Consider the following 13317-nt stretch of genomic DNA (forward strand, 5'->3'; position numbering starts at 1 on the left):
AAAAAATTTACATAAGAATACTATTTCATCTAGAACAACTGTGCTCCTTTCAAATTTATTTTTCCTTTAAATCAAGTAACATTATCATCATCCAATAAAACAAACTGCATCAAAAAGTATTCCTTTAAATTTAGTAGCTACCATAGAGAAAAAGAGATGAAGTATAGTACCTTTATGTTTTTTTAATTATGTGCATTTTATGTACAAAATGACATTTCTTTTATTAAGGTATTTACCTATATAGCTTTGTTTAAAATTTTAAATATTGGCGGTTTCCTATAAGTTTAGTAGTTAAGAATTTATGCAACAGGTTCCTTCTGTCCAAATCCTCCTTTTTTTCCACAATCTGCTAATCCTTTTGAACACTTGCTCTGCCTCTTCCCCCATTTCCTGAGGATCACCACCAATCCTACAAGGAAAAAATATCAATACTACAAAATTATGAAATAAAGAGTCTTACTAAAGACTCTACTTAAGTAATTTGTGTGTGTGTATGAGAAGGAAAGTAATGTGAAGAGACTATTTTAATAGCACCATAATAAAGTCTTGAATTTTGAAAGGAAAAAAAAAATAGTTTTAAGGTCATTAACTAAAAAGAGCTAAAAAAGGGAATTCATATCTAGTAGCCATGATAAAATATCCAAACTCTGGGCACTCCCTGAGAAGAGGTCTTACAGATAGTAAGCACCGACTAATGTCTCAAGAATGACTATACGAGGCACTGAAAATTAGATGTGACTTTTAAGCCAATAAATTTATATCTTTTGTATAAATTAAAATTCAGAAAATAACATCTCTGCTCCTTGGACAATATAACTGTGCTAGGTAAAGACAAAGATGTAATTAAGAGAAACAGCAAAGAGAAAAAAACAGGAGATTTAGCTCAAGCCAATTCTGCTGCTGTTAGAACCTATCCAATCTCAGTTTCCTCACTGCATCTACATAAAGTAAGAGAGGGCAGGACCTGAAGACCCTTTCGGCTATGATTTTACTACCTCAATTTCAATTACCGTTTCATAAATATCACATGATCATATAACTTATAGAGATGACGTACAAGTAATTATAAGAGTTTTTAATTCTTTTTTAGAGTCTAAGAAAAGTATTATAAACTGGGGGTCAGATTTACAGAGGTACATCAGGCTTACCCCTCCAAGATTTAGATAAACATCATTAAAATACAACAAAACCCCCTTGTGAAACACCTTCTAAAACAAAACAAATCAAATCAAAATAAAAATTCAAAGAAAATGACCTTAAATATGAACCACACCCAAAGCTTCATTTCCAGTAAATTTAAAACTTTTTATAAATTTAAAAATCACTGATCAAATTTGTAAATACAAGATGACTCAGTTAAATTTTCGCACCATTGGACACTGAACCACAACTGTGTATATTTTGTTTCTTTAACTCTGCGATTAATATGGCTTAATGTATAGTTTATGGCTTGTGAATGAACATAGTAAGTGAAATTAATGAAGTGATGATGTGATATGACCAGACATGCATTTTCCACATGCAACATTTCAGTGTGGTATATTAAACCCATGAATTATTAAACAGAATATGCATGCAATTAAGGAAGGCTCCTATTAATCATTTACATATGCCCTTTCCTGATAATACTATTGTTGTGCCATGTTAATCTTTCTCCAGTGTAAGAGTTCTTAAACTAGGATACTTGGATCAGCTTCAAAGGGTCTGTGAACTCCCAAAAATTTATATAAAATCATGGTATGTGAATAATTTTTCTGGGAAGATCCAAAAGAGGTCCAGAACCATACTAGTGGTTTTTTCATCAAGCATTAACACATACATTGTATTATTATAACTTTGCTTACCTCTAATTCGAGTTTGCTTGTTCAAACCTAACAATTATTAATGAGACTTTTCTCTCATTGCAGTATTTATTGCATTTCATTGTAAGCACCCATTTACTTGCGTATACTCCATACTATAATGTAAGCCACCTGAAGGCAGGACTGTGCCTAGCATATATTCATATTATAATTTTCTACAATAAGCAAATAGTTTCTTTTCACCTCAAACTGACAACTTTTCTCTTATATAAAATAGCCATGAATAACTAGATGTTATAATGAACAAGATGAAAATTTCCATAACTTATTAAAATTATTTACATTAAAAAATAATACCTGGCTATATAGTATCTACCTTACTATAGTTAAAAGGATTAAGTGGGTCAATAGTTTCGAAACATTTGCCCTAAAATAAAAGCTAAACATATATATTCTTAAGATAGTAGTCTTTACTTTAAAGGCCTTTTCTCATGAACATATAAAATTCATGAAAGTTAACAGAGGACTTCTAGTATACAAAGTAGATGAATTTTTATTAATTGGGCCAAGAGCATAATTCATATTCAAACACTTTTTGTCTAACCAGGATATCACATCCTCAGTAATGCATCTACAAAGCCATGAATTTTTTATTTCAAGCTTGGAATACATAGACACAGATTTATTAAAGACAGTACATAAATGTTCCAAACACAAATGAAATTTATTTGCATATAACTAATATTTATAATTAGAAATTAAAATATAAACAGTATCACACAACAGAACCATTTTCAAATACTTATTTCAAACAACATGAGAGCTTCCAATTATTAAGGCAAACCAGACACTAAAAAAAAAAATTAAAAAAATTCAAAACACACAGTACAAACCAAAGCATAAGAAAAATTACTGTAACTTAATAATTGGAATAAGTCTTATTTATTTTAGTTACTATATGATTGAAGTAAAACAAAACAAGTTCAAATGAAAATCATAATTAAAGTTCATGAAAATATAAAAGACTTAAAAATATTCAAGGGGAAATGTACTTTGTCTTAACACAAAGTATTAGAACATTTCTTCCTAAATGATGATGAGAAAGATTAAATGATAAAATGTTTTTAACTCTGTTTACATCTGTTCATTCTAAGAGAGACAAAAGGAAGGGAAAAGAAAAAAAAATATCAAAACTTTAAAAAGAAAAACTTGTGCCTATTGTTCAGCAGCGACTTTATGAATTTTTGCCAGATCTTCAGGTCAAGAATAACTTAAAATTTAGAATGAGTCATCTGTTTTTAATTTTGCCCTTGAAATTACATCATTTATTATTATATGAATAGATATCCTAATTTTACACAAGATTAATTTTTTAACATAAAAGAAAACTTTTTAACAGTTCTACATAAATAATACAAAATTCACATTTATGCCTTAGTTATTAAAAAAAGGAAATGTCAACATTTTACCTTTATTAATGAAGTCACAACAATTGCTCCAGCGTTTACCATAGGATTATGTGGCTTGTCTGTAAAGATATAAAAGCAAGAGCACTATTTCAAATACCTGATATCATTTTCTGTGATGATTCTTCCCATGAATATATATCTATTTCTTTATGTAAGCCACTGTTACAGTTCTTTTTTGGGGGAGTAGAGGAATGCATTTAAAGTCACTTACATATTGAACCTATAATACACCTCTAGGAAGTGGCTATAATGATTATATAGGCAAACAAAGATTTATGTACAGAAAGGTGGTGATTAGTAGTGTTAAGAGCACACCCAAGTTTCCTAATTCTGCCATTTATTAGCTATTGTGCCTCAATTTTCCCATCGGTAAACTAGGATAACAATAGTGCCAACATCTCAGTGAGTCATAATGCTTAAAGAGAGGATTCTGGTCAAGATAGAGGAATACAGGTAAAGGTGGTACTGGCATCCTTCAACAATCACATCAAAATTAAAATTAAATTACAATACAACCGTTACTGAGAACTGCCTGAAATCTAACTGACCAGAAGTTCTATAACTAAGCATATACAGAAGACACCAAATGGAGACTGGTAGGAGAGGCAGAGACTTGAACAGGCTAGTTCCACACCCATGTGTGGAGGTTAAAAATTAGGAAGGATATCTAAGATTCAGAGGCCCTCTGAAAATCAAGGGGTCCCAGGCCCACACCAAGCTCCCCAGCCCAGGGTTCCAGTGTCAGAAAAATAAATCTCTATAACTTCTGGCTGTGAAAACCAGCAGTGATTACAGATAAGACAGAAGGCTGCTAGAGTCCTTGGAATTCCTATCAAAGGGCCTGCATGTGGACTTACTTAGACTCACTCACTCTGAGCTCCAGTGCTGGAGCAGCAGCTCAAAAGGCACCAGGGACATACAGGGAGGAACTGAATTGTCTATCTTTAGGGCAAGGGCTAGAGGGACAGCTTTCTCACAGGCAGAAGTGCTGGCATTATTTCTTTGCTGAGCCCGCCTGCTGCAGTCTCAGGCAGGTGCCATATCTGAGTTTCCATCAACCTATCACTGTTCACCCTGCCCTGGTGATTCCCTGAGACCCCCCACACCCAACTTGAAGGTCCACCCAAGTCACTTCCAGTGGCTTTTCCATACAGCTTTTTTTGGTTCATGTTGGGACTTCCCAAATTCTTTCAAAGGTCCACATATCCCAAAGCAGCAGCATCCGGCCTCAGCATGCCACATACCTCTAGCGAGGTGAACCTGGCCTGGCAATGGCAGCAGCTGGACTCCATCTGCAGCTTGGCCTCTCTTGGGCACCTCCAAGCCCAGCACAAGTAGCAATCATCTGTAGCAACCATTTGTAGCTCATGCCAGAAGGCCCTGGGCCAGGAAGAGGCATCAGCTCATCTTGGCCTGCACCTCCTGGGAGGCCCCAGAGCCAGCACACCTGGTGGCCAGTTTCAGACCATGCAGAGCACCACATAACCACCTCCACAAGTGACACACTCAAGAGGTGGACTAGGCCAGTACCACAGCCCCACTGAAGTGAGATCTGCTGGGTGGGGTTGGCCCCTGCACATCAGCAACTCCACTATAAGCACAGCTGGTCCTCGTAGCCAATCAGCCTGAGGATCAATCCCTCCCATCACTCAATTACAACAGTAGGGTGTACACAGCCCACTGGAGGGATGCACCTGGAACACCCAGCTCAAGTGACCAGGGAGGCTGAACAACTAGGCCCTACAGGACACCTACTATACATAGGCCACCCTACCAAGACTGGGAGACACAGATTTACTTAATACATAGAAAGAAACACAGAGAAGCAGACAAAATGGGAGTGACAAAGAAACATGCCCGAAATAAAAGAACAGGAGAAATCTCTAGAAAAAGAAACTAAATGAAACGGAGTCAAGCAAACTGCCAGATACAGAGTTCAAAACAGTGGTTATAAGGATGCTCAAAAAACTTAGTAACAACTTCAACAGCATAAAAAAAGGACATAGAAACCATAAAATAGAACCAGCCAGAAATAAAGAATATAATAACTGAAATGAAAAACACACTACAAGGAATCAATAGAAGATTAGATGAAGCAGAGAATCAAATCAGGGATTTGGAAGACAAGGTAGCAGCAAACACCCAATAAGAGCAGCAAGAAGAAAAAATATTTTTTAAAAATGAGGGTAGTAGTTTAAGGGACTTCTGGGACAATTATCAAGTGTAAAAACATCCACATCATAGGAATATCAGAAGGAGAAAAATGAAAGCAAGGGATTGAGAACCTATTTGAATAAATAATGACTGAAAACTTCCCTAACCAGGTGAAGGAAAAATACACACAAGTCTAGGAAGCACAGAGAATCCCAAACAAGATGAACTCAAACAGGCCCACATCAAGATATATCTTAATTAAAACGCAAAAGGTTAGGACAGAGAGAATCTTAAGAGCAGCAAAAGAAAAGCAATTACTTTCATGGTGTCTTGACATCATCAGGTTTATGCTCTAGGGCAGCGATTTTCAACCAGTGAGCTGCGGCAGGTACACCAGTGTGCCATAAGAATTTTTAAAATGTGCAAAACCTCTTTCAGGTGCACTGACCTCTTTCCCCTTAGACTGCCATATTAAAAAAATGACAACAGCCAACACAACAATAGCTGTCCGGTGTGCCACAGAATTTTAGTACATTGCTGCTCTAGAGCCCTATGAGGCAGCTGATGTGTTATTACAAATGGTACCACAAAAATGTGGGCCTTCAATATTTTCTAAATCATATTCAGCAAATACTACATAAGCTATACTCAAGATCTTTCAAAGAACACAAACATTTCATGGCAATGACAAGATCAATTTTCAGATGTAAGCAACTGCTCCCTCTGCCTTTGGCCCAAAAGTCAGACATACGAATGCTTAGAAACACACCAGAGATATTATAATGTAACATAAGCACTTACTGCAGTGTAAAACCTCAGACTAAAAACCTATGACTGTAAAATCTACTTTTTTCCTGCTCTGCCACAACGTGGAGATAATTGAAGGGTTTAATTTAGAATTTTTAATTAAAAATATTTATAGCCTGGCCAGTGTGAATCTGTGGTTGAGCATCGGCCCATGAACCTGTAGGTCACGATTCGATTCCCGGTCAGGGCACATGCTCAGGTTGCAGGCTCGATCCCCAGTAGAGGGCATGCAGGAGGCAGCCGATTGATGATTCTCTCTCAGTTTGATGTTTCTATCTCTCTCCCTCTCCCTGCCTCTCTCTGAAATCAATAAAAAACATTTAAAAAATATATTTATGACATAATAACAGTTAAGCTAATTAATAAAGGCTGTCATTTAATGACAAATATTAGCTTGGTATAATGAAAAAATGGATAAAGGCAACATTTAAAATTTATCAATATTTTTTTTAACTAGAATGCACAAAACTGATTAATTTTACACATATTTATTCTTGCTCCAAGGCAATATCATGCAGAAAGTTCTTTCATATTATACTAGAAAACACTTTTCAAACTGCGAATATGAACCTTAAAAATATGTGGTTCATAATTGAGGCTATGTCAAAGCTAATGCATATACTAAAGAGTTAAAAAGTATTAATGTTCAGTGTAATATAAATATTTATATTTTAGGTATTACTGGTTTAAGCCTGCACTGCCCACTTACGCAACCACCCAAATTTTGTTATTTCTATAAAATTCAGTTCTATCTTCCTAATGTAAATTAACTCAACTCCCTTTCTTTCTCAAATCTGCTATACATATAAACCAACATATACATTCTGGCTTCTGTCAATTACATACTTATAATTAGCAGTATGCAATGCTTGAGCTTGTCTTCTTTTTCCATGTATCTGATGTACGTAATTGTTTTCTGTATCCTTTAGTATTAGCTAGATGTTACTCCAAGAAACAAGGCCCATACACCCTCCATAGCTGTTAACACAGGGGAAGAAGGCTATAAAAATATTTGTTGATTAACCTAATTTCTACTACAAGGTAGAAAAAGACTTCGCTAGGAGTTGGTGGTTTCCAAAACTGACACCTCCATCAAGTAACTCATTTCTTCATTTATAATAGAAAATATCAGCCAACTACCCACTACAGGACTAAAACAGTTTATGCTGTAAAGCATTTTAAAACTACTGATATAAAAAGAGTAACTACTATAATTTCTTTATTCATTATATTCATATTAATCTTATCCCAATCTTAGGCAAATCCCAGTGTGATATTTTACTGTAAAATATTTCCATACAGGTGATTATAAAGAGAAAATCTTACTCCCTGCCCCCATCTTCTCCTTATCCCACTTTCCAGTGATATGAGATGCCTAAAATAACTTTTTTTTAAAAAAAATATATCTTTATTGATTTCAGAGAGAGGAAAGGAGAGGGAGAGAGAGATAGAAACATCAATGATGAGAGAGTCATTGATTGGCTGCAGCCAGCAACCCGGGCATGTGCTCTGGCCGAGAATCGAACCCTGATCGCCTGGATCCTAGGCCGACGCTCAACAGCTGAGCCACGCCCGGCTGGGCTAAAATAACCATTTTAAAAAGTAGGTGATTAAACCATTTCTATGGGTTTCAAAGAATTCTATGAAAAATGAAAGTATGAATGCTTTCAATTTTCTTCAAAGGGGAGGGGAGGGAAGAAAGAAAAAATTAACCACTTAAGTTTACATAGGAAAGTTAAGATATTTCTTTTTCTGACCAACTTTTATGTAATTCTTACCATCTTCATTTAAGAACAGTTTGTTGAACCTTAATCCACTTGGCTCTTTCCCAACATACCGATGCACATATTCTGTTCCAAGATCATTAACAGCAATGGCATATTTCAAAGGTTTTACACAGGACTGAAGACAAAATGGAACTTTGGTATCTCCAATAGAATGCCTATTTAAAAGCAGATTAAAAATAATTAGGATAAACCGGAATAAAAGTAACTTAATCACTGAAGTTGTTATTTTTACATGTTAATTCTAATTTACAAAGGTTTCCCCATTATTCAACCACAGGTTTACTTAGATATTAAAAAATAAATATATTTATTTTAAGAGGGATAGTGCTAGTAAAGGCAAAAGCTTAAAAGTACTCTCAGGTAATAAAATACCAAATTAGATAATTAGGTTACATAAAAATTTTCCTCAGGGCAAGAGGGATGGCCCTCCTTGCTCCTACTTATATTCAATCAGATAAAATGAATTAGCCCTTTTAGAAATTAGTCACTTTTTTTTTTTACTCATAGCCTTAATCATGGCTAAACCATGGCTAATTTTTAAATGGAGCACAATTTAGATTCAATACCATTCTCTGAGACCCTTTCTATAAATGCTTCATCTTGTCAACCATATCTACTTACAATTCCACCACCATTACATTAAATGGCATCCAGAATAGCTGGCACTAATAGTGTTATCTACATTAACACCATGTAGATAAAGAACAGAACAAAAAAAAGCTTTATATGTTACCAAATTGAGATGCACATGAAGGAGAGAACAGGTTTAAAAATAGAAAAATCCTCATTGACCACATTATAATATAAGCTTCACAAGGGCAGAGATATTTGCATGGCTAAAGTATCCCAGGTGCCCACAATATCCCAACCCCTTATAGGCAATCACTCATTTGGAATGAAACTCATTCACAGTGAAACTAAGCACTACTAATAACTACCCCTGGCAAACAATGGTTAACAGAGAGACATCAGAGGGTGAAGAGATGTCAGAGGGCCACCACACTTCTAATTATGTTATGAAAGATAAACACATATGTACATATAGCAAAAGTATAATATTTTTCCAATCATCTTTATAAATAATTTCTAATTCAGACTATATCTTCAACTTGACAATCATTCTAAAACCTGACAAAAGCCTATCTTCCTACTACTTTGGATTTAAAAATATGTATGTTCTAGTCCAAAGTCGTCCTTTAAAATTTTCTAGATAAGAAAACTAAACTAAAAGAATCATCTCTACATACAGAGAATGTTTAAGAGAAAAGCCATATGCAAGCATTATGATAATCATTTTCTCCAAATATAAAAATGTCCACTACATAATAAACCATTTCCTCCAAATAAAAAAACAGAAATATCACTGCCTACTGGACACATGCTCCATAAAGGATAAAGCCACATCTTCTCATGTATTTGTGTCCTTTCATAGTATTTTAGTATATTGTACAGGCCCATATGAGGATAAAAGCCTATCATTATGACTAGATGTTAATGGACTAGGTTACCATTTAGTCAAATGCACTAGAAGTTATGACACCTAGGTGCTAGTTTCGCCTCTTCCAGTATTATATGATCTGTGGGCCCTCAGATTGCTTATCTCAAAAATGAATGGACTAAACTGTATTTTTTTTTACTATAAATACTTGAGGAAGATAATTAAGAAAAAATAAAAAGGTCAATTAGAATAAAGGCACTTAAGATCAAAATTTAACAAATGAGGAGGGGAGGCTTTAACTGGGACACTATCTTGAAAAATATAAGACTAAATTATAAGGCTAAATGACTTGTAGTTTTAACAAAATTTAGGGTAAATTACATTTATGCTATAAATTCATCAAGCTGTATACACTTAGGAAATGCATAACTTATTTTGTGCTATATACATATATATTTTTAATGTATCTTTATTGTTGAAAGTATTACAGATGTCCCCCTTTTTCCCCCCATTGATCCCCTCCACCCTGCATCCGACCCACCCCCATGCCTTTCCCATACTATAGTCTGTATCCATGGGTTATGCATTTATTCATATAAGTTCTTTGAATAATCTCTCCCCATCTACTCCCCCATTATGTTATATTTTAATTTAAAAAAAGAATTACCTTATTTTAAAAAAAAAACACCTCAGAAAGATTATACCTCTAAGTCCTCAAATGAGGAAAAAATAATCAATTTTTCTTTTTCAACCGACAAAACCAAATTACATGATATTAAATTTGTGTCTGAGTCACAGCATAATAAAAAATCATTCTTAAAAAATATTCCAGAACTTTATCCACTTTTTCAAGGGCATCCCCTTAATTTATTGGTTTTTAAAATCAAATCATTCTCTTTGAAGTGCCCTCACATCATTATCCTTTTTATAATTCTGCTAGATTCTCATTTGTCAGTGGCTGTGCCTATAGCGTGAGCACTTCCCATACATAGCTTTCATGAACTTCATGAAAACCTCCATGTTTTGCAACTGATTTCTTACTTTACAAATGACTGATGGTTTTCATGGATTTGATATAAACTTACCTTTGTCCATCTACTGTACAAACAGATACACCCCACAAATCAGGACTGAACTTGGCTAGTTGAGGAATATAATCTGCAACCTAATCAAAATATTAGAAATTAACAGACATAATACAAGAAAGTAATACTTTCTTCTATCAAAAAAATTATCTCAATTTAGCTCCTACCAGTGAATAGTTATTTTATAGCACTTAGTGGCTTTGTAATCTTTTATGACAATATTCATAAAAACTAAGGGCACAATAATAGACTTGAGAATTACAGGTGAGATCTAAGTGATTTCTCTCAGTCTCCATCATACCCTGTGTTTTCCAATGTATTCTCTCTTCCTAGAAAAGCACAATCTAAAAGAGGAACTAGAACTTGAGTTTCTTTTATAAGGGAAAGAAATAGAGAGTTTCTTTAATCATGGTCATGCTGGGTTCACTATCTAAAATCTTTCAATTTGAAGAAGAAATAAATGAACAGCCCTTAGCATTATTTAGAGGATTATTAACACTGAAAACATTTTATTTAATGTTCGAGAATATAGCTGCAGAAATTCCCAATAGTTACTTTTTTACTAAAGATTTAAAAACCATCTCAATCACTTGAGAATCAAGAAGAATTTGAAAACTTAGATTTCTTTTTAGCCAAAACAACAAACTTAAATATTTAAAATATGTTAAAAGCACTTTATCCAATGGCTTCATTTAAATTTCTTAATTAGCAAAACACACAAAAAACACACAATTTTACTCTCTATACCTCAAGGTGAGCCAAATTTATTAAGCAATTGGTTTAGGAAAATATTCACATTAAAGATGTTACCTTTCCTCCAGACTGCTTCTTAGCACTTTCAAATAACTCATCGATATGAGAGGTAAAAGACATAAAGTCAGGAATGACAAATTTTCTTCTAAAGGCTTGTGTCAACAAAACAATGTTGCTTTGAACACACCTGTGGAATGTGAGAAAAATAAATAAATACACTGTATGCCCTTCAAACATAAGTACTTGGCAATAACAATATTAATTAGGAGAATATTGAAAAAATAGAGAAATTCATCATTTTATACAACAAACTAAATTCTATAAATATTCTTTCTACATTTTCTTTCTTTCAAGCAGCCTTTCATGTAGTTGCTTGTAAGCTGTTGAACAAGTTAACAAAATAAATGAGATTGACAAAAAACTGTATCAAAGATTAAAATAACAGAGCATTCCATCAGGTTAAGTGTTAAGACCATCTAAAAACAAGCCCTGGCCAGTGTGGCTTGGTTGGAGCATCATCCCGTGCACCAAGGGGTTGCTGGTGCCCTGGTTGCAGGCTCAGTCCCCTGTAGGGGGTGTGCAGGAGGCAACCGATTGATATTGCGCTCTCACATCAACGTTTCTCTCTCTTTCCCTCTCCCTTCCTCTCCCTCTAAAAAGCAATAAAACTATTTTTTTTAAAATGACATTTAGAGTTAACAAAAATCAGACTTTAATATGTCATAGTTGAGATCCTGTTTATATTTCCATTAAGTAGCCTCAGACACATATCTCTTAGTTCCTGTAAAACTATTACTAATATTTCACAAAAAGCTAGTTTGTATTTTAACATTTTTCCTGAATTACATTTTGAAAAATTTGCATTTCTAAGCTAAAAAATGGAGACAAAATCAACTTTTAGTCAGATTAATTTCTCTTAAACAACATACTTATTAAAATGCTTGTAAAAATAATGAATAATTTTAAATAAAATTATATATAATGTAGTGTAATTTAATTTATATTATTTGAATCACCAAAAATGTCTAATTACATTATTCTACTCACTTTAAGATATATAATACATTGTAGAATAAAAATGTTTCATTGTTTAAAACTATTTAAAAGATATGGCAAAATATGTGATTGGAGGGCATGAAATCTAAGGATTTGAACCAATATTCTGTTTTGTTCTAAAAAGGATTTAAGCCAGAAAAATCAATATATTAATGTAATTTTATATAAGGTTACAGCCAACCATTTACTCTAGGCTTATCTTATTTAGAGTTGTAGTAACTCAGCAATAAAATATTTAATTGCTAAAGGAAGACTTGCTAGACATGAGCATCAAGCTATAATACAACTTAAGACTAAGCCTTGAGACAAAAAAACCCATGAATATTTATACCTGAAGTATTAAAGTCAAACCATTAACTATTGGAAGTCATTTATGTAACTGATTCCTCACGGTTAAGTAATGTGACATTCTATTAGCAGCTTCTTTGGCAGAAAAGGAAAAAAATCCAAATTGGCATTAAAAAAAACACCTAAGTTTCAAGTACTATTTATCCTGCTTAATTCTCAAAACAAACACTTTGAAAAGTAAATTTCCCCACTTTACAGACACAAAAACTCTAACTTGCAAGTAAATAACTTGCACTAATTATAAATGGAGAAATGGAAAAGTAGGAACTTTCAATATTTCTTTCTTTTTTTAAAAAAAAAAATTTTTTTACTGATTTCAGAGAGAGAAAGGGAGAGGGAGAGAGAAACATCAGTGATGAGAGCAAGTCATTGATCGGCTGCCCCTTGCACGCCCCCTGCTGGGGATCAAGCCTGAAATCTGGACATGTGCCCTGACCAGGAATCAAACTGCGATCTCATGGATCATAGGTCAATGCTCAACCACTGAGTCACAGAGGCCAGGCTTTCAGTATTCCTTTTATAGTCCATAGTAAATGAGAAAGTTTTATCTCAATATTTTAATTCAAGTTGTTCTAAATAAAGCATCAAATTAAAATTAAAAGCCAGATTTCACATTTT

The 13317-nt window shown here is 33.9% G+C and overlaps 1 protein-coding gene across 2 annotated transcripts in view; it reads right to left on the reverse strand.

Moving 5' to 3' along the window:
- The window catches only part of GLS (glutaminase), a 71484-nt gene that overhangs the window by 42488 nt on the left and 15679 nt on the right, over positions 1–13317 (reverse strand). For both annotated transcript variants that reach the window (XM_081141902.1, XM_081141903.1), the window contains exons 4-7: positions 11353–11482; positions 10543–10622; positions 8011–8174; positions 3272–3330 (exon numbers count right to left, since the gene is read on the reverse strand). In XM_081141902.1, coding sequence (XP_080998028.1) covers positions 3272–3330; positions 8011–8174; positions 10543–10622; positions 11353–11482 — 433 coding nt within the window. The remainder of the gene's footprint in view (positions 1–3271; positions 3331–8010; positions 8175–10542; positions 10623–11352; positions 11483–13317) is intronic.

The sequence above is a fragment of the Miniopterus schreibersii genome (genome assembly GCF_964146895.1).
Source record: "Miniopterus schreibersii genome assembly, chromosome: 7".
NCBI classification, from domain to species: Eukaryota; Metazoa; Chordata; class Mammalia; order Chiroptera; family Miniopteridae; genus Miniopterus; species Miniopterus schreibersii.